Source organism: Salvelinus alpinus, chromosome 8 (assembly GCF_045679555.1).
Source record: "Salvelinus alpinus chromosome 8, SLU_Salpinus.1, whole genome shotgun sequence".
Classification (NCBI taxonomy): Eukaryota; Metazoa; Chordata; class Actinopteri; order Salmoniformes; family Salmonidae; genus Salvelinus; species Salvelinus alpinus.
Window position 1 is genome coordinate 19,391,502 of NC_092093.1, and position 20,374 is coordinate 19,411,875.

General features: G+C 40.8%; 1 protein-coding gene across 1 annotated transcript in view; it reads left to right on the forward strand.

Moving 5' to 3' along the window:
- LOC139582667 (MAM domain-containing glycosylphosphatidylinositol anchor protein 2-like) overlaps positions 1-20,080 on the forward strand; it is a 407,757-nt gene extending 387,677 nt beyond the window's left edge. The window contains exons 16-18 of the mRNA XM_071412871.1: positions 13,084-13,214; positions 13,334-13,433; positions 19,024-20,080. Coding sequence (XP_071268972.1) covers positions 13,084-13,214; positions 13,334-13,433; positions 19,024-19,112 — 320 coding nt within the window. The 3' untranslated portion in view covers positions 19,113-20,080. The remainder of the gene's footprint in view (positions 1-13,083; positions 13,215-13,333; positions 13,434-19,023) is intronic.
- The last annotated feature ends 294 nt before the right edge of the window (positions 20,081-20,374 follow it).

Sequence of the window (20,374 nt, forward strand, 5' to 3'; positions counted from 1 at the left end):
TTGTTGTAGAAGTGAACATGTATTTTTAGGGGTGGCTGTTCTGATTATTGTAGAAAGTGAACATGTATTTTTAGGGGTGGCTGTTCTGACTGTTGTAGAAAGTGAACATGTATTTTTAGGGGTGGCTGTTCTGATTATTGTAGAAGTGAACATGTATTTTTAGGGGTGGCTGTTCTGATTGTTGTAGAAGTGAACATGTATTTTTAGGGGTGGCTGTTCTGACTGTTGTAGAAGTGAACATGTATTTTTAGGGGTGGCTGTTCTGATTATTGTAGAAGTGAACATGTATTTTTAGGGGTGGCTGTTCTGATTGTTGTAGAAGTGAACATGTATTTTTAGGGGTGGCTGTTCTGATTGTTGTAGAAGTGAACATGTATTTTTAGGGGTGGCTGTTCTGATTGTTGTAGAAAGTGAACATGTATTTTTAGGGGTGGCTGTTCTGATTGTTGTAGAAAGTGAACATGTATTTTTAGGGGTGGCTGTTCTGATTGTTGTAGAAGTGAACATGTATTTTTAGGGGTGGCTGTTCTGATTGTTGTAGAAGTGAACATGTATTTTTAGGGGTGGCTGTTCTGATTGTTGTAGAAGTGAACATGTATTTTTAGGGGTGGCTGTTCTGATTGTTGTAGAAAGTGAACATGTATTTTTAGGGGTGGCTGTTCTGATTGTTGTAGAAGTGAACATGTATTTTTAGGGGTGGCTGTTCTGATTGTTGTAGAAGTGAACATGTATTTTTAGGGGTGGCTGTTCTGATTGTTGTAGAAGTGAACATGTATTTTTAGGGGTGGCTGTTCTGATTGTTGTAGAAGTGAACATGTATTTTTAGGGGTGGCTGTTCTGATTGTTGTAGAAGTGAACATGTATTTTTAGGGGTGGCTGTTCTGATTATTGTAGAAAGTGAACATGTATTTTTAGGGGTGGCTGTTCTGATTGTTGTAGAAAGTGAACATGTATTTTTAGGGGTGGCTGTTCTGATTGTTGTAGAAAGTGAACATGTATTTTTAGGGGTGGCTGTTCTGATTGTTGTAGAAGTGAACATGTATTTTTAGGGGTGGCTGTTCTGATTGTTGTAGAAAGTGAACATGTATTTTTAGGGGTGGCTGTTCTGACTGTTGTAGAAAGTGAACATGTATTTTTAGGGGTGGCTGTTCTGACTGTTGTAGAAGTGAACATGTATTTTTAGGGGTGGCTGTTCTGATTATTGTAGAAGTGAACATGTATTTTTAGGGGTGGCTGTTCTGATTGTTGTAGAAAGTGAACATGTATTTTTAGGGGTGGCTGTTCTGATTATTGTAGAAGTGAACATGTATTTTTAGGAGTGGCTGTTCTGATTATTGTAGAAAGTGAACATGTATTTTTAGGGGTGGCTGTTCTGATTATTGTAGAAGTGAACATGTATTTTTAGGGGTGGCTGTTCTGATTATTGTAGAAGTGAACATGTATTTTTAGGAGTGGCTGTTCTGATTATTGTAGAAAGTGAACATGTATTTTTAGGGGTGGCTGTTCTGATTGTTGTAGAAGTGAACATGTATTTTTAGGGGTGGCTGTTCTGATTATTGTAGAAGTGAACATGTATTTTTAGGGGTGGCTGTTCTGATTGTTGTAAAGTGAACATGTATTTTTAGGGGTGGCTGTTCTGATTGTTGTAGAAAGTGAACATGTATTTTTAGGGGTGGCTGTTCTGATTATTGTAGAAGTGAACATGTATTTTTAGGGGTGGCTGTTCTGATTGTTGTAGAAGTGAACATGTATTTTTAGGAGTGGCTGTTCTGATTATTGTAGAAAGTGAACATGTATTTTTAGGGGTGGCTGTTCTGATTGTTGTAGAAGTGAACATGTATTTTTAGGGGTGGCTGTTCTGATTGTTGTAGAAGTGAACATGTATTTTTAGGGGTGGCTGTTCTGATTGTTGTAGAAGTGAACATGTATTTTTAGGGGTGGCTGTTCTGATTGTTGTAGAAGTGAACATGTATTTTTAGGGGTGGCTGTTCTGATTATTGTAGAAAGTGAACATGTATTTTTAGGGGTGGCTGTTCTGACTGTTGTAGAAAGTGAACATGTATTTTTAGGGGTGGCTGTTCTGATTATTGTAGAAGTGAACATGTATTTTTAGGGGTGGCTGTTCTGATTGTTGTAGAAGTGAACATGTATTTTTAGGGGTGGCTGTTCTGACTGTTGTAGAAGTGAACATGTATTTTTAGGGGTGGCTGTTCTGATTATTGTAGAAGTGAACATGTATTTTTAGGGGTGGCTGTTCTGATTGTTGTAGAAGTGAACATGTATTTTTAGGTGTGGCTGTTCTGATTGTTGTAGAAGTGAACATGTATTTTTAGGGGTGGCTGTTCTGATTGTTGTAGAAAGTGAACATGTATTTTTAGGGGTGGCTGTTCTGATTGTTGTAGAAAGTGAACATGTATTTTTAGGGGTGGCTGTTCTGATTGTTGTAGAAGTGAACATGTATTTTTAGGGGTGGCTGTTCTGATTGTTGTAGAAGTGAACATGTATTTTTAGGGGTGGCTGTTCTGATTGTTGTAGAAGTGAACATGTATTTTTAGGGGTGGCTGTTCTGATTGTTGTAGAAAGTGAACATGTATTTTTAGGGGTGGCTGTTCTGATTGTTGTAGAAGTGAACATGTATTTTTAGGGGTGGCTGTTCTGATTGTTGTAGAAGTGAACATGTATTTTTAGGGGTGGCTGTTCTGATTGTTGTAGAAGTGAACATGTATTTTTAGGGGTGGCTGTTCTGATTATTGTAGAAGTGAACATGTATTTTTAGGGGTGGCTGTTCTGATTGTTGTAGAAGTGAACATGTATTTTTAGGAGTGGCTGTTCTGATTATTGTAGAAAGTGAACATGTATTTTTAGGGGTGGCTGTTCTGATTGTTGTAGAAGTGAACATGTATTTTTAGGGGTGGCTGTTCTGATTGTTGTAGAAGTGAACATGTATTTTTAGGGGTGGCTGTTCTGATTGTTGTAGAAGTGAACATGTATTTTTAGGGGTGGCTGTTCTGATTGTTGTAGAAGTGAACATGTATTTTTAGGGGTGGCTGTTCTGATTATTGTAGAAAGTGAACATGTATTTTTAGGGGTGGCTGTTCTGACTGTTGTAGAAAGTGAACATGTATTTTTAGGGGTGGCTGTTCTGATTATTGTAGAAGTGAACATGTATTTTTAGGGGTGGCTGTTCTGATTGTTGTAGAAGTGAACATGTATTTTTAGGGGTGGCTGTTCTGACTGTTGTAGAAGTGAACATGTATTTTTAGGGGTGGCTGTTCTGATTATTGTAGAAGTGAACATGTATTTTTAGGGGTGGCTGTTCTGATTGTTGTAGAAGTGAACATGTATTTTTAGGGGTGGCTGTTCTGATTGTTGTAGAAGTGAACATGTATTTTTAGGGGTGGCTGTTCTGATTGTTGTAGAAAGTGAACATGTATTTTTAGGGGTGGCTGTTCTGATTGTTGTAGAAAGTGAACATGTATTTTTAGGGGTGGCTGTTCTGATTGTTGTAGAAGTGAACATGTATTTTTAGGGGTGGCTGTTCTGATTGTTGTAGAAGTGAACATGTATTTTTAGGGGTGGCTGTTCTGATTGTTGTAGAAGTGAACATGTATTTTTAGGGGTGGCTGTTCTGATTGTTGTAGAAAGTGAACATGTATTTTTAGGGGTGGCTGTTCTGATTGTTGTAGAAGTGAACATGTATTTTTAGGGGTGGCTGTTCTGATTGTTGTAGAAGTGAACATGTATTTTTAGGGGTGGCTGTTCTGATTGTTGTAGAAGTGAACATGTATTTTTAGGGGTGGCTGTTCTGATTGTTGTAGAAGTGAACATGTATTTTTAGGGGTGGCTGTTCTGATTGTTGTAGAAGTGAACATGTATTTTTAGGGGTGGCTGTTCTGATTATTGTAGAAAGTGAACATGTATTTTTAGGGGTGGCTGTTCTGATTGTTGTAGAAAGTGAACATGTATTTTTAGGGGTGGCTGTTCTGATTGTTGTAGAAAGTGAACATGTATTTTTAGGGGTGGCTGTTCTGATTGTTGTAGAAGTGAACATGTATTTTTAGGGGTGGCTGTTCTGATTGTTGTAGAAAGTGAACATGTATTTTTAGGGGTGGCTGTTCTGATTGTTGTAGAAAGTGAACATGTATTTTTAGGGGTGGCTGTTCTGACTGTTGTAGAAAGTGAACATGTATTTTTAGGGGTGGCTGTTCTGATTGTTGTAGAAGTGAACATGTATTTTTAGGGGTGGCTGTTCTGATTATTGTAGAAGTGAACATGTATTTTTAGGGGTGGCTGTTCTGATTGTTGTAGAAAGTGAACATGTATTTTTAGGGGTGGCTGTTCTGATTATTGTAGAAGTGAACATGTATTTTTAGGAGTGGCTGTTCTGATTATTGTAGAAAGTGAACATGTATTTTTAGGGGTGGCTGTTCTGATTATTGTAGAAGTGAACATGTATTTTTAGGGGTGGCTGTTCTGATTATTGTAGAAGTGAACATGTATTTTTAGGAGTGGCTGTTCTGATTATTGTAGAAAGTGAACATGTATTTTTAGGGGTGGCTGTTCTGATTGTTGTAGAAGTGAACATGTATTTTTAGGGGTGGCTGTTCTGATTATTGTAGAAGTGAACATGTATTTTTAGGGGTGGCTGTTCTGATTGTTGTAAAGTGAACATGTATTTTTAGGGGTGGCTGTTCTGATTGTTGTAGAAAGTGAACATGTATTTTTAGGGGTGGCTGTTCTGATTATTGTAGAAGTGAACATGTATTTTTAGGGGTGGCTGTTCTGATTATTGTAGAAGTGAACATGTATTTTTAGGAGTGGCTGTTCTGATTATTGTAGAAAGTGAACATGTATTTTTAGGGGTGGCTGTTCTGATTGTTGTAGAAGTGAACATGTATTTTTAGGGGTGGCTGTTCTGATTGTTGTAGAAGTGAACATGTATTTTTAGGGGTGGCTGTTCTGATTGTTGTAGAAGTGAACATGTATTTTTAGGGGTGGCTGTTCTGATTGTTGTAGAAAGTGAACATGTATTTTTAGGGGTGGCTGTTCTGATTGTTGTAGAAGTGAACATGTATTTTTAGGGGTGGCTGTTCTGATTGTTGTAGAAGTGAACATGTATTTTTAGGGGTGGCTGTTCTGATTGTTGTAGAAGTGAACATGTATTTTTAGGGGTGGCTGTTCTGATTGTTGTAGAAGTGAACATGTATTTTTAGGGGTGGCTGTTCTGATTGTTGTAGAAGTGAACATGTATTTTTAGGGGTGGCTGTTCTGATTGTTGTAGAAGTGAACATGTATTTTTAGGGGTGGCTGTTCTGATTGTTGTAGAAGTGAACATGTATTTTTAGGGGTGGCTGTTCTGATTATTGTAGAAAGTGAACATGTATTTTTAGGGGTGGCTGTTCTGATTGTTGTAGAAAGTGAACATGTATTTTTAGGGGTGGCTGTTCTGATTGTTGTAGAAAGTGAACATGTATTTTTAGGGGTGGCTGTTCTGATTGTTGTAGAAGTGAACATGTATTTTTAGGGGTGGCTGTTCTGATTGTTGTAGAAAGTGAACATGTATTTTTAGGGTGGCTGTTCTGATTGTTGTAGAAAGTGAACATGTATTTTTAGGGGTGGCTGTTCTGACTGTTGTAGAAAGTGAACATGTATTTTTAGGGGTGGCTGTTCTGATTGTTGTAGAAGTGAACATGTATTTTTAGGGGTGGCTGTTCTGATTATTGTAGAAGTGAACATGTATTTTTAGGGGTGGCTGTTCTGACTGTTGTAGAAAGTGAACATGTATTTTTAGGGGTGGCTGTTCTGATTGTTGTAGAAGTGAACATGTATTTTTAGGGGTGGCTGTTCTGATTATTGTAGAAGTGAACATGTATTTTTAGGGGTGGCTGTTCTGATTGTTGTAGAAAGTGAACATGTATTTTTAGGGGTGGCTGTTCTGATTATTGTAGAAAGTGAACATGTATTTTTAGGGGTGGCTGTTCTGATTGTTGTAGAAGTGAACATGTGGCTGTTCTGATTGTTGTAGAAAGTGAACATGTATTTTTAGGGGTGGCTGTTCTGATTGTTGTAGAAGTGAACATGTATTTTTAGGGGTGGCTGTTCTGATTATTGTAGAAGTGAACATGTATTTTTAGGGGTGGCTGTTCTGATTGTTGTAGAAGTGAACATGTATTTTTAGGGGTGGCTGTTCTGATTATTGTAGAAGTGAACATGTATTTTTAGGGGTGGCTGTTCTGATTGTTGTAAAGTGAACATGTATTTTTAGGGGTGGCTGTTCTGATTGTTGTAGAAAGTGAACATGTATTTTTAGGGGTGGCTGTTCTGATTATTGTAGAAGTGAACATGTATTTTTAGGGGTGGCTGTTCTGATTATTGTAGAAGTGAACATGTATTTTTAGGAGTGGCTGTTCTGATTATTGTAGAAAGTGAACATGTATTTTTAGGGGTGGCTGTTCTGATTGTTGTAGAAAGAGGGAGGGAACGTTTCTGTTCCATTCAGTGTCATTATTTCACAGTATTACAGACCATAAAAGTTGCTAGTCCAGAATAGTAGTGTTACTGATCCTTCACATTGGACCTGTGAATGGCAGGCTTTTTACACCATATAGGAGGGAATAGTCTGCAGAGGAGCTGGAATGTTCAGTTGACTTGTAATTTAGGAACACGTCAACTTTCAACTGGTGCTGCTCATTTGAATTCCAAACCGTTCTCAATGCATATGAGTCATTGAAAAGTATTGATTTAAAGTTGTTGGTTTGTTAAACAAGAACTCTCTTCACTTATCAGCCTTTAGTTATAATTCAACTTTATTATTACGTTTTGAGAATAATTAATTGTCACTTGGCAGAACTTTGGAATTAATACATGTATCAATTCATTCGACCCCCAGTTAACCTTTGCCACCACTCACCGCCAAGCTTCTGCTCAGAATGCTGAGGTGGATTTGGAGTTTAAAATGCAGAGATGAATTTTAAGTGGATTTTTTAAATTCTCCAATAAAATCCCCCTCGAGACACCAGTTAGAACCTCCACTGTTAAACTGACATTAAGATCAAGTTATGTTCTCCGTTAAGTGCTCAATATTGACGTTGGGAGTTTATGCAGCATTTAAAGGTCACACTTTATTTGGATCGTCCAGATAGTCCATCAGTAGATGCTCTACAGATGGTCATACTATTAACAAACTATCTGTTGATAAGCAACTGCTTGCTAAGGTTAGGGTTAGGGCTAGGTTTAGAATAAGGGTTAGGGCTAGGTTTAGAATAAGGGTTAGGGCTAGGTTTAGAATAAGGGTTAGGGATAGGTTTAGTATAAGGGTTAGGGCTAGGTTTAGAATAAGGGTTAGGGCTAGGTTTAGAATAAGGGTTAGGGATAGGTTTAGAATAAGGGTTAGGGCTAGGTTTAGAATAAGGGTCAGGGCTAGGTTTAGAATAAGGGTTAGGGCTAGGTTTAGAATAAGGGTTAGGGCTAGGTTTAGGATAAGGATTAAGGTTAGGGTTAGGGTTAGTATATAGTTAGTTGAAATGTTACTAATAGCCTGTAGATAGTCCATCTGTAGATGTTCTATAGACTATCCAAATAAAGTGTTTCCCATTTAAATGCCCATTGCAGTCAAAATACTGTTTTTCCTGTGTTTTGAATCATATTGTACAACAGCTGATTAAACTAACACTGTAAAAGTGTGAAAAATGTGATCAGTGTTATTTCCTGATAGATGCTGATAGAAGTTTTTGCATGGGTGGAGCTTGCCTGGTGTAATCACCAGGTGGTAAAAGTTAATAGACCAATAACAAAGAGAGTTCCAAAACTCTCTGCCAATAACAACTAGTTTTCAGCTTACATCCCTCCCATTAGGCCCATCAAATTAGGTTCCTCACTCAGACCACTCACAGACAATCCTATCAAAGTTTTTGGCCCTAAAAATTGTCAAAGACTCCAGCCACCCTAGTCATAGACTGTACCAGAGCGCCAAGTCTAGGTCGAAGAGGGTTCTAAACAGCTTCTACCATCAAGCCACAAGACTCCTGAATATCTAATCAAATGGCTACCCAGACTATTTGCATTGCCCCCCCCCCCCCTCTTTTACACTGCTGCTACTCTCTGTTATTATCTATGCATAGTCATTTTAATAACTCTACCTACATGTACATATTACCTCAATTACCTCGACTAACCACAAACACAAACCGGTGCCCCCGTACATTGACTCTGTACTGGTACCCCCCTGTATATAGTCTCGCTATTGTTATTTTACCGCTGCTCCTTAATTACTTGTTACTTTTATTTCTTATTCTTATTCATTTTTTTTACTGCATTGTTGGTTAGGTGCTCGTGAGAAAGCATTTCAATGTATTCGGAACATGTGACTAATACAATTTGATTTGATGTCTGTTTCTTGCTTGCCCTTTTTCTGTATCCAGTGCAGCTTGCTGCTTCTTACTATTACAGTAGTTACAGGAATGTACTTAATTGTTACCCAGAAATTATTTGATATTGAGATAAAAACATCTGCATTTGGCCTTTTAAATGCATTGCCTCCTAATCGAAAGTCATGATGTAGGTTAAATTGTGGTGTAGATTATGTCTCAATTGGTTGAAGCATGGAACTAGCAATAATTTTTTTTGTCCTTATTTTACCAGCTAAGTTGACTGAGAACACATTCTCAGTTACAGAATGAGCCATTTGAAGCTGGGAATGATTAGGTGGCCATGATGGTATGAGGGTCAGATTGGGAATTTAGCCAGGACACCAGGGTTAACACCACTACTCTTATGATAAGTGCCATGGGATATTTCGTGACCACAGAGAGTCAGGGCACCTGTTTAACGTCCCATCAGAAAGACGGCACCTTACACGGGGCAATGTCTCCAATCACAAAAGGGTTGTGGGTTCGATTCTTTTGTGTGCCTTAATGTGTTAGCTGTAAGTCACAGATAAAAGTATCTGCTAAATGACCATATTATATTGAATATCAGGCGGTAGAAGCTGCTTTTGTTAAGAGTTGGCCTAAGGCAGGGTTTTCCAAACTAGGGGTAGAAATGCAGGGTCATGCAGGGTCGCCTGATTTGATTTGCGCATGATTCATAGAACCCGGGGTTAAGTCAGTAACCTCCGGGAGCCACTAGATGTGGTTGTAATAAACAAAGCGGATTCTGTTTTCTTCCTACAGATGTGACTCAATCTTTTGAATGGTTTAAGCTACAAAATATTATGACCCCATCACTGAAATATAAGACTCTCAGGAACACGTACAGTTGAAGTCGGAAGTTTACATACACCTTAGCCAACACCTTAGCCAAATACATGTAGACTCAGTTTTTCACAATTCCTGACATTTAATCCTAGTAAAAATGCAGTCTTAGGTCAGTTAGGATCACCACTTTTTTTTAAGAATGTGAAATGTCAGAATAGTAGAGATAATGATTTATTTCTGCTTGTATTTCTTTCATCACATTCCCAGTGGGTCAGAAGTTTACATGCACTCAATTAGTATTTGGTAGCATTGCCTTTAAATTGTTTAACTTGGGTCAAACATTTCGGGTAGCCTTCCACAAGCTTCCCACAATAAGTTGGGTGAATTTTGGCCTATTCCTCCTGACAGAGCTGGTGTAACTGAGTCAGGTTTGTATACCTCCTTGCTCGCACATGCTTGTTCAGTTCTGCTGACAAATTTTCTATAGGATTGAGGTCAGAACTTTGTGATGGCCACTCCAATACCTTGACTTTGTTGTCCTTAAGCCATTTTGCCACAACTTTGGAAGTATGCTTGGTGTCATTGTCCATTTGGAAGACCCATTTGCGACCAAGCTTTAACTTCCTGACTGATGTCTTGAGATGTTGCTTCAATATATCCACATAATTTTCCTACCTCATGACGCCATCTTTTGTGAAGTCCCCCAGTCCCTCCTGCAGCATAACATCCCCACAACATGATGCTGCCACCCCTGTGCTTCACGGTTGCGATGGTGTTTTTCAGCTTGCAAGCCTCCCCCTTTTCCTCCAAACATAACGATGGTCATTATGGCCAGTTGCAAACCGTAGTCTGGCTTTTTTATGGCGGTTTTGGAGCAGTGTCTTCTTCCTTGCTGAGTGGCCTTTCAGGTTATGTCGATATAGGACTCGTTTAACTGTGGATATACAGTGGGGAGAACAAGTATTTGATACACTGCCGATTTTGCAGGTTTTCCTACTTACAAAGCATGTAGAGGTCTGTCATTTTTATCATAGGTACACTTCAACTGTGAGAGACGGAATCTAAAACAAAAATCCAGAAAATCACATTGTATGATTTTTAAGTAATTAATTTGCATTTTATTGCATGACATAAGTATTTGATCACCTACCAACCAGTAAGAATTCCGGCTCTCACAGACCTGTTAGTTTTTCTTTAAGAAGCCCTCCTGTTCTCCACTCATTACCTGTATTAACTGCACCTGTTTGAACTCGTTACCTGTATAAAAGACACCTGTCCACACACTCAATCAAACAGACTCCAACCTCTCCACAATGGCCAAGACCAGAGAGCTGTGTAAGGACATCAGGGATAAATTGTAGACCTGTACAAGGCTGGGATGGGCTACAGGACAATAGCCAAGCAGCTTGGTGAGAAGGCAACAACTGTTGGCACAATTATTAGAAAATGGAAGAAGTTCAAGATGACGGTCAATCACCCTCGGTCTGGGGCTCCATGCAAGATCTCACCTCGTGGGGCATCAATGATCATGAGGAATGTGAGGGATCAGCCCAGAACTACACGGCAGGACCTGGTCAATGACCTGAAGAGAGCTGGGACCACAGTCTCAAAGAAAACCATTAGTAACACACTACGCCGTCATGGATTAAAATCCTGCAGCGCACGCAAGGTCCCCCTGCTCAAGCCAGCGCATGTCCAGGCCCGTCTGAAGTTTGCCAATGACCATCTGGATGATCCAGAGGAGGAATGGGAGAAGGTCATGTGGTCTGATGAGACAAAAATAGAGCTTTTTGCTCTAAACTCCACTCGCCGTGTTTGGAGGAATAGAAGGATGAGTACAACCCCAAGAACACCATCCCAACCGTGAAGCATGGAGGTGGAAACATCATTCTTTGGGGATGCTTTTCTGCAAAGGGCACAGGACGACTGCACCGTATTGAAGGGAGGATGGATGGGGCCATGTATCGCGAGATCTTGACCAACAACCTCCTTCCCTCAGTAAGAGCATTGAAGATGGGTCGTGGCTGGGTCTTCCAGCATGACAACGACCCGAAACACACAGCCAGGGCAACTAAGGAGTGGCTCCGTAAGAAGCATCTCAAGGTCCTGGAGTGGCCTAGCCAGTCTCCAGACCTGAACCCAATAGAAAATCTTTGGAGGGAGCCGAAAGTCCGTATTGCCCAGCGACAGCCCCGAAACCTGAAGGATCTGGAGAAGGTCTGTATGGAGGAGTGGGCCAAAATCCCTGCTGCAGTGTGTGCAAACCTGGTCAAGAACTACAGGAAACGTATGATCTCTGTAATTGCAAACTAAGGTTTCTGTACCAAATATTCAGTTCTGCTTTTCTGATGTATCAAATACTTATGTCATGCAATAAAATGCAAATTAATTAATTAAAAATCATACAATGTGATTTTCTGGATTTTTGTTTTAGATTCCTTCTCTCACAGTTGAAGTGTACCTATGATAAAAATTACAGACCTCTACATGCTTTGTAAGTAGGAAAACCTGCAAAATTGTCAGTGTATCAAATACTTGTTCTCCCCACTGTAGATACTTTTGAACCTGTTTCCTCCAGTATCTTCACAAGGTCCTTTGCTGTTGTTCTGGGATTGATTTGCCCTTTTTGCATCAAAGTATGTTCATCTCTATGAGACAGAACGCGTCTTCTTCCTGAGCGGTATGACGACTGCGTGGTCCCATGTTGTTTATACTTGCGTACTATTGTTTGTACAGATGAACGTGGTACCTTCAGGCATTTGGAAATTGCTCCCAAGGATGAACCAGACTTGTGGAGGTCTACAATGTTTTTTCTGAGATCTTGGCTGATTTCTTTAGATTTTCCCATGATGTCAAGCAAAGAGGAACTGAGTTTAAAAGGTAGGCCTTGAAATACATCCACAGGTACACCCCCAATTAACTCAAATGATGTCAATCAATTAGCCTATCAGAAGCTTCTAAAGCCATGACATCATTTTCTGGAATTTTCCAAGATGTTTAAAGGTACAGTCAACTTAGTGTATGTAAACTTCTGACCCACTGGAATTGTGATACAGTGAGTTATTTGTGAAATAATCTGTCTGTTAACAATTGTTGGAAAAATGTCTTGTGTCATGCACAAAGTAGAGGTCCTAACCGACTTGCCAAAACTATAGTTTGTTAACAAGAATTTTGTGGAGTGGTTGAAAAACGAATTTTTATGACTCTAACCTAAGTGTATGTAAACTTCCGACTTCAACTGTACATAAGTACTGTTTCCCTCTACTATGCCCACAAGCCATTAGAACCGAGTGGACAAGACCAAGCACTAAATCACATGGGGGGGAAATTAAATTATTTTCGACACAGAAGATCATACAACATTATTGCCTGGTGATCTTCTGAACCCAATACCTTTCTGATGCATTTCAGTCACTTCAAACCATACGGTCTTCAGATTTAAATTCTGTCAAAAGTACTGTCAGACTGATTTGTAATAGTCTGTCATAGCCCAAATTAAAAAGTAAACATTGGCTGTTGATTACATAACTTTCTTTACATGGTGGGGTCACATAAAAAAAATTGATATCAAAATGGGGTCGCAGGCCAAAATAGTTTGGGAACCCCTGGCCTAAGCCTTTGTTGAAAAATACATATCCTGATTCATACTGTGATATGGAATCACTCAAAGCCCTTAAGCATTTGACTTTCTGAACCTCTATGACCGTGTCTGGCCATATCTAACCGTGTGGTATCTTTCCTCTGCAGGGACCCTGAAAAGCTTTCTGCAATATCACATTATGGAGATGATTATTGGCAACACTTGAGGCGGCTCTGAGCCTGACCGCATGTCACCGTCTCTGGCTGAGTTTGACTGTGTGTGACCGTGTGGTCTCTCTCTTATCTGTAGGGACCCTGAACGCGCTCCTGAGACAGAAGGGTCAGGCAGCGACAGAGGGGCCCACCTGGTCACTGAGCGGTAACCAAGGCGACCACTGGAAACAGGCCAAAATTAGCATCCACCCAACCGCCTCTTTCCAGGTGAGTAAAACCTTGTGTGATTGGATGATTTGAGAGTCAGTCAGGGGAAGAATCCCAACTTAAAGTCTATGTCTATAACAGCGATCTCTCTCCATATCTCTCTTTTTCTCCCACCTCAGGTGGCGCTGGAGGGTATCCGAGGTCCTGGTATTGAGGGGGATATCGCAATTGATGACATCACCCTGGAGGAGGGAGAGTGTAGAGATCTACCGGCCGTTAGTGAGTACAGAAACATAAGAGGAGTTTATCCCTAGTTGCTCATCTAAAGATGGTTGTATGTTTAACACCCTGATGGATAAGATAAGGCTTTGGGAGAGGGTAAGATCATCTTACAAGTGTGCCTCGAGTTACTTTTTGCTGCACCTGTGATAACATTAGCAAAACTGTGTATTCGACCAATACACTTTGATTTGATTTCAGATGCTTATCTAAGGTCAGTTCTCAAGTCAGTTAAGGTTTTGGGGAAGACATAGTAAGCTGGTTGTAGATCTGTTCTGTCTCTCAATTCATTTTAAGAGGCTTTATTGGCATGGGAACATATGTTTACATTGTTAAAGCAAGTGAAATAGATAATAAACAAAAGTGAAATAAACAATAAAAACTAACAGTAAACATTACACTCACAAAAGTTCCAAAAGAGTATTATGTCTTTGCACAGTGTTGTAATGTTGTAATGATGTGCAAACAGTACAAAAGGGAAAATAAGTCATCATAAATATAGATTGTATTTACAATGGTGTTTGTTCTTCACTGGTTGCCCTTTTCTTGTGGCAACAGATCACAAATCTTCTGCTGTGATTGCACACTGTGGTATTTCACTGAGTCTGTACATAGTCAAAGATTTCCTTAATTTTGGGTCAGTCACAGTGGTCAGGTATTCTGCCACAATGTACTCTCTGTTCTGGGCCAAATAGAATTCTAGTTTGCTCAGTTTTTGTAAATTCTTTCCAATGTGTCAAGTAATTATCTTTTTGTTTTATCATGAATTGGTTGGGTTTAATTGTGTTGCTGTCCTGGGGCTCTGTGGGGTCTGTTTGTGTTTGTGAACAGAGCCCCAGGACCAGCTTTCTCTTCTCCATGTTCACCTCTCTGTAGGTGATGGCTTTGTTATGGAAGGTCTGGGAATCTCTTCCTAGGTGGTTGTAGAATTGAACGGCTCTTTTCTGGATTTTGATCATTAGAGGGTATCGGCATAATTCTGCTCTGCATACATTATTTGGTCTTTTACGTTGTACACAGAGGACATTTTTGCGGAATTCTACATGCGAAGTCTCAATTTGGTGTTTCTCCCATTTTGTGAATTCTTGGTTGGTGAGTGGACCCCAGACCTCACAACCATAAAGGGCAATGGGTTCTATAACTGATTCAATTATTTTTAGCCAGATCCTAATTTAATGTTGAATTTCATGTTCCTTTTGATGGCATAGTAGACACTTCTTGCCTTGTCTCTCAGATTGTTCACAGCTTTGTGGAAGTTACCTGTGGCAATGATGTTTAGGCCAAGCTATGTATAGTTTTTTGTATGCTCTAGGGCAACAGTGTCTAGATGGAATTTGTATTCGTGGTCCTGGCAACTGGACCTTTTTTGGAACACCATTATTTTTGTCTTACTGAGATTTACTCTCAGGGCGCAGGTCTGACAGAATCTGTGCAGAATATCTAGGTGCTGCTGTAGGCCCTACTTGGTTGGTGACAGAAGCACCAGATCATCAGCAAACAGTAAACATTTGACTTCAGATTCTAGTAGGATGAGAACGGGTGCTGCAAACTGTTCTCGTGCCCTCGCCAATTCATTAATATATACAGTATGTTCAAGAGGTTTGGGCTTAAGCTGCATCCCTGTCTCACCCCCCAGCCCTGTGGAAAGAAATGTGTGTGTTTTTTGACAATTTTAACTACACACTTGTTGTTTGTGTACATGGATTTTATCATGTTGTTTGTTTTCACCCCAACACCACTTTCCATCAATTTGTATAGCAGACCCTCATGCCAAATTGAGTCAAAAGTTTTTTTTAATCAACAAAGAATAAGAAGACTTTGCCTTTATTTTGGTTTGTTTGTGAATACGTGGTCTGTCATACGGTAATTTGGTAAAAGCCAATTTGACATTTGCTCAGTACATTGTTTTAGCTGAGGAAATGTACGATTCTACTGTTAATGATAATGCAGAGGATTTTCACAGGGTTGCTGTTGACGCATATCCCCCGGTAGTTATTGGGGTCACTTTTGTAGATTGGGATGATCAGTCCTTGGTTCCAAATATTGGAGAATATGCCAGAGCTGAGGATGATGTTAAAGAGTTTAAGTACGGCCAATTGTAATTTGTGGTCTGTATATTTTATCATTTCATTGAGGATACCATCAACCCCACAGGCCTTTTTGGGTTGGAGGGTTTTGTATTTTGTCCTGTAATGTAATTGGAGAATCCAGTGGGTTCTGGTCATCTTTAATAGTTTATTCTAAGATTTGTATTTGATCTTGTATATGTTTTTGCTGTTGTTCTTTGTTATAGAGCCAAAAAGATTGGAGAAGTGGTTTATCCATACATCTCCATTTTGGATAGATAACTCTTCGTGTTGTTGTTTGTTTCCAATTTTCTAAGAACTGGTTAGATTCTATGGATTCTTCAATTACATTGAGCTGATTTCTGACGTGCTGTTCCTTCTTTTTCCGTAGTGTATTTCTGTCTTGTTTTAGTGATTCACCATAGTGAAGGCGTAGGCTCAGGTTTTCTGGGTCTCTATGTTTTTGGTAGAATAGGTTTCTCAATTTCTTTCTTAGGTTTTTGCATTTTTTATCAAAACATTTGTCATTGTTGTTAATTTTCTTAGGTTGTCTGCTTGAACATGTTTTATTTGATAGGGAAGCTGAAAGGTCAAATATACTGGTTAGGTTTTCTACTGCCAAGTTTACACCTTCACTATTACAGTGAAACCTTTTGTCCAGGAAATTGTCTAGAAGGGATTGAATTTGTTGTATCCTAATTGTTTTTTTGGTAGATTTCCACACCACTATTTTCCTTCCATCTATACCATTTGTTAATATTATTCAGTTCCTTTGGCTTTGATGCCTCATGATTGTGCATAGCTCCGTTCAAGTAGAGTGTGATTTTGCTGTGATCTGATAGGGGTGTCAGTGGACTGACTGTGAACGCTCTAAGGGAATCTGGGTTTAGGTCAGTAGTCTACAGTACTACTGTCAAGAGATGAGCTATAGGTGTACCTACCATGGGAGTCCCCTCGAAGCCTACCATTGACTATGTATATACCCAGCTTGCGACAGAGCTGCAGGAGTTGTGACCTGTTTTTGTTGGTTATGTTGTCATAGTTGTATCTAGGGGGGCATATGGGGGAGGGAATGCTGTCACCACCAGGCAGGTGTTTGTCCCCCTGTGTGCTGAGGGTGTCGGGTTCTTGTCCAGTTCTGGCATTTAGGTAGCCACAGACTAGTACATGTCCCTGTGCCTGGAAATTGTTGATCTCCTCCTCTAGGATGGAGAAGCTGTCATCGTTAAAGTAGGTGATTCTAGTGGGGGGATATAGGTGGCACTTATGAGGAAATTTTTCTCTGTTGAGATAATTTCGTTATTCATTTCTAGCCAGATGTAAAATGTTCCTGTTTTGACTAATTTAATAGAGTGGGTTAGGTCTGCTCTATAACAAATTAGCATACCCCCTGAGTCTCTTCCTTGTTTTACACCTTGTAGTTTGGTGGATGGGACTACTAGCTCTCTGTAACCTAGAGGGCAACCAGTCTTTATACCCTCTAGTGAGGGAAACCAATCTCCTTTATACCATGTTTCTTGTAGGATGACAATGTCTATATTTCTTTAGGCCAAAGGCAGATGACCTCAGGCCATGTATATTCCAGGATGAGATTGTCACGTTCCTGACCTTATTTCCTTTGTTTAGTCTTTGTTTAGTTGGTCAGGACGAGAGCTGGGTGGGCATTCTATGTTTTGTGTTTCTATGTTGGGTTTGTTGTTTGGCCTAATATGGTTCTCAATCAGAGGCAGGTGTTTGTCATTGTCTCTGATTGGGAACCATATTAAGGTAGCCTGTTTTCACTGTTTGTTTGTGGGTGATTGTTCCTGTTCGTGTGTTCATCTGTTCTGTGTTCCCATGTTCAGGACTGTAGCGTTTTCGGTTCCTTCTGTCAGTTTGTTGTTTTTGTTCGTCGTTTAAATATCCTAATTAAAATATGGATTATCATCACGCTGCATTTTGGTCCTCCTCTCTTTCACCCGAAGACAGCCATTACAGAGATAGTAAAAGCTTCCTGTTCCATAGTGTCTAGTGTTGTTTTCATGTGGTTTAGGCCCAGACCATCACAGTAGGTATGAGCAGAGCACGTTGAGCATCTGATACATACCTCTTAGGTTGCAGGATGAGGCTTGGTAGGGTGCATTAGTGGGGGTTGGGCCTGTTGCTCTGCTCACGGCCTGGGCATATGTCCTGCTGTCATGTTGAGGTCCTTGCCAGAGGGGCGAGGGGCATTGGGTTTGCAGAAGAGGCATAGGTTTTTTTATGGGGGGGGCCTATATAGGGTGTGGTCAGGGTTTGCTTGGGGTCGTCTTAGCTGGTTGGGGTGTGGCTGGTGATGCTGTGGTGTGGGTGCAGGTCCTTCGGGAGGGGGTCTTGCAGAGGTGCTTTCTCTCGCTCTCTCTTTTTCGCTCTCTCTGTCTCAGGAGGGCCAATTCTAACCGGCAGCTATAGTGTCTTTCTAGAAAGAGAGGGGTGGGGTTGCCATAGCAACATGGCTGTAATCACATGAATGATAGCCGTCCCGACCAAACGGAGCGACGGAACGAGCGACAGTCCGCGGGGAGGGGATCACTGTAATTGCAGACAAGGAGGAACAAACAGAGAGAGAGAGAGCAAAAATAGAAAAGCATGACAGGTAATGGCCTGCAATTGACGAGGCGGCCATATTGACAAGATAGGAGGAGGAGAAGGAGGACTGTGTTGCTCACTGCAGGAGGGAGAGGAAGTCTGATTAAAGTCAGCTTCTAAATGGACACACACTCTCTCTCACACACAAACACACCACAAACTCCTGGGAAATAAACTTGTTAGTTTGAATTTGATTTGAAGTTAACAGATTGAAAGAGTGTTGATAGATTTTTCTGGGAATTGAATAAAGGGAATCACTTGTGAACCATTGTAACGAACCTCTCTACAAATTGTAATATTGCTTTTTTGTCAAATGAATACATTCCTACTTACTTGTTCTCACAACACCTGTGTTACTTAACTGGAAAAGCAAAACTGAGAAATTAATTACACAATCAGACTTTGAGCTGTCGCTATGAATAAGATTTTGAGCATAACTGGTCACTATTTCAACATCTACTATGTAAAACAAAATATGTCAAACAAAATATCTCCAGTTACAATATCCAGGAGTAATATCTTAATAAACTAAAGTAAACTAAACAATATCCAGTCAAGCGCAACCAATCTACTGGCAGTAGTTTCAGACAATGTTTGTCTGCAGTGTATCTGGCTCCATTATCATTCAGATCACTTTAATCACTTCATTAGTAGTTAAGGAGTTAGTTTCCCAGGTCGAGGACAGACTCTCTCCATGCATTATGGATTTACCATCTCTCACCATGAATATTACATGATCCTGACTGCCACCATGGAAACAGCATGTGTTTTAATGAAAGTTCTTCTAATGTCTCATTTTAACTAAGAATTACTGGATATTATTACTGGAGATATTTTTGTGAGGGAACAGATTTCAGGGTCAAGATGATGCCAAATGTTATTGAACAAACGTTTAACTCTGTCTCCGCCCCCTTTAGATCTCAGATCCGCTGCCCCGTCTACATCTGCCCATATATGGCTGCTGACTGTCACCTTGGCGATGACATTCCGGTGGGGTCATAGGTGACCCTGCCCTGCGCCATCTGGCGGAGGCAAACGGGCCGAACCGGTCTCGGGCCCGACCTCGGCCCTGGTGTCTGTGTTATTGTACCCTCAGCATCCAATCACCAAAGATTCATGCATTCAGAAGGCGGCGGCGAGGGATTCCAAACACAGACCACCAAGAGGGACGAAAATCTTTAAAACAGACGAAAAAAAGGAAAAAATACCACATAAAACATAATAAAATAAGCTCCGCAATTTTTTTTAAAGAGACAACTTTTCCAGAAAATTGCTCCCCAAGCGCAGGATTGTGAGCACTGTTACGAGAGAGAAGCACAGCCAGGTGTTGAGACGCCTGGACTTTAGTGAGAGTGTTCACAAGCGCAGCGGGAGAACTATTTGTAAAGCACAAGAACAATTTTGCCAGTCAGTTAGGAAACTTTAATTGAAAGGTAAGTGGGAATTGAGACATTGGTGACTTTTTGAAGAACAAAATGACTTTTCCCCGGCTTAAAAAAAACACATGGAATCGAAGCTTTTCTCTGTCTGTCTTATCTTTTTGGAGTTGCACCTGATACACATCAAGAACAATTTTCACTCTGCCCAGCCACCCTGACCTTCACACCTTGACATGTCTCTCTCTCTCTCTCTCTCTACTTGATGCTGTGCAGTAGAAAACAGAAACTCGGACAACATTTAGTTATCTATCCCAGCTCTCTCTCCCCTCTTACCCAGTAGCTGCCTAAGTATTTCACAACACTGTCCTCACCAGTCCAAGTGGCCAACAGAGGGTATATGAGGCCAAGTAAGCAGGCCCCAGGCAGACCCCAGGCAGACCCCAGGCAGGCCCCAGGCAGGCTCCAGACTCGGGGTCTGTAGGTTAGATGGAGAGGAGTAGGAGAGAGAGTTGAAGAGGGGTGTGCCATAGAGGTGGAGAGGTGTGGGGCATAGAGGTGGAGAGGTGTGGGGCATAGAGGTGGAGAGGTGTGGGGCATAGAGGTGGAGAGGTGTGGGGCATAGAGGTGGAGAGGTGTGGGGCATAGAGGTGGAGAGGTGTGGGGCATAGAGGTGTGGGGCATAGAGGTGGAGAGGTGTGGGGCATAGAGGTGGAGAGTGGTGGGGCATAGAGGTGGAGAGGTGTGGGGCATAGAGGTGGAGAGATGTGTGGCATAGAGGTGGAGAGGGGTGGGGCATAGAGGTGGAGAGGGGTGGGGCATAGAGGTGGAGAGGGGGAGAGGGGTGGGACATAGAGGTGGAGAGGGGTGGGGCATAGAGGTGGAGAGGGGT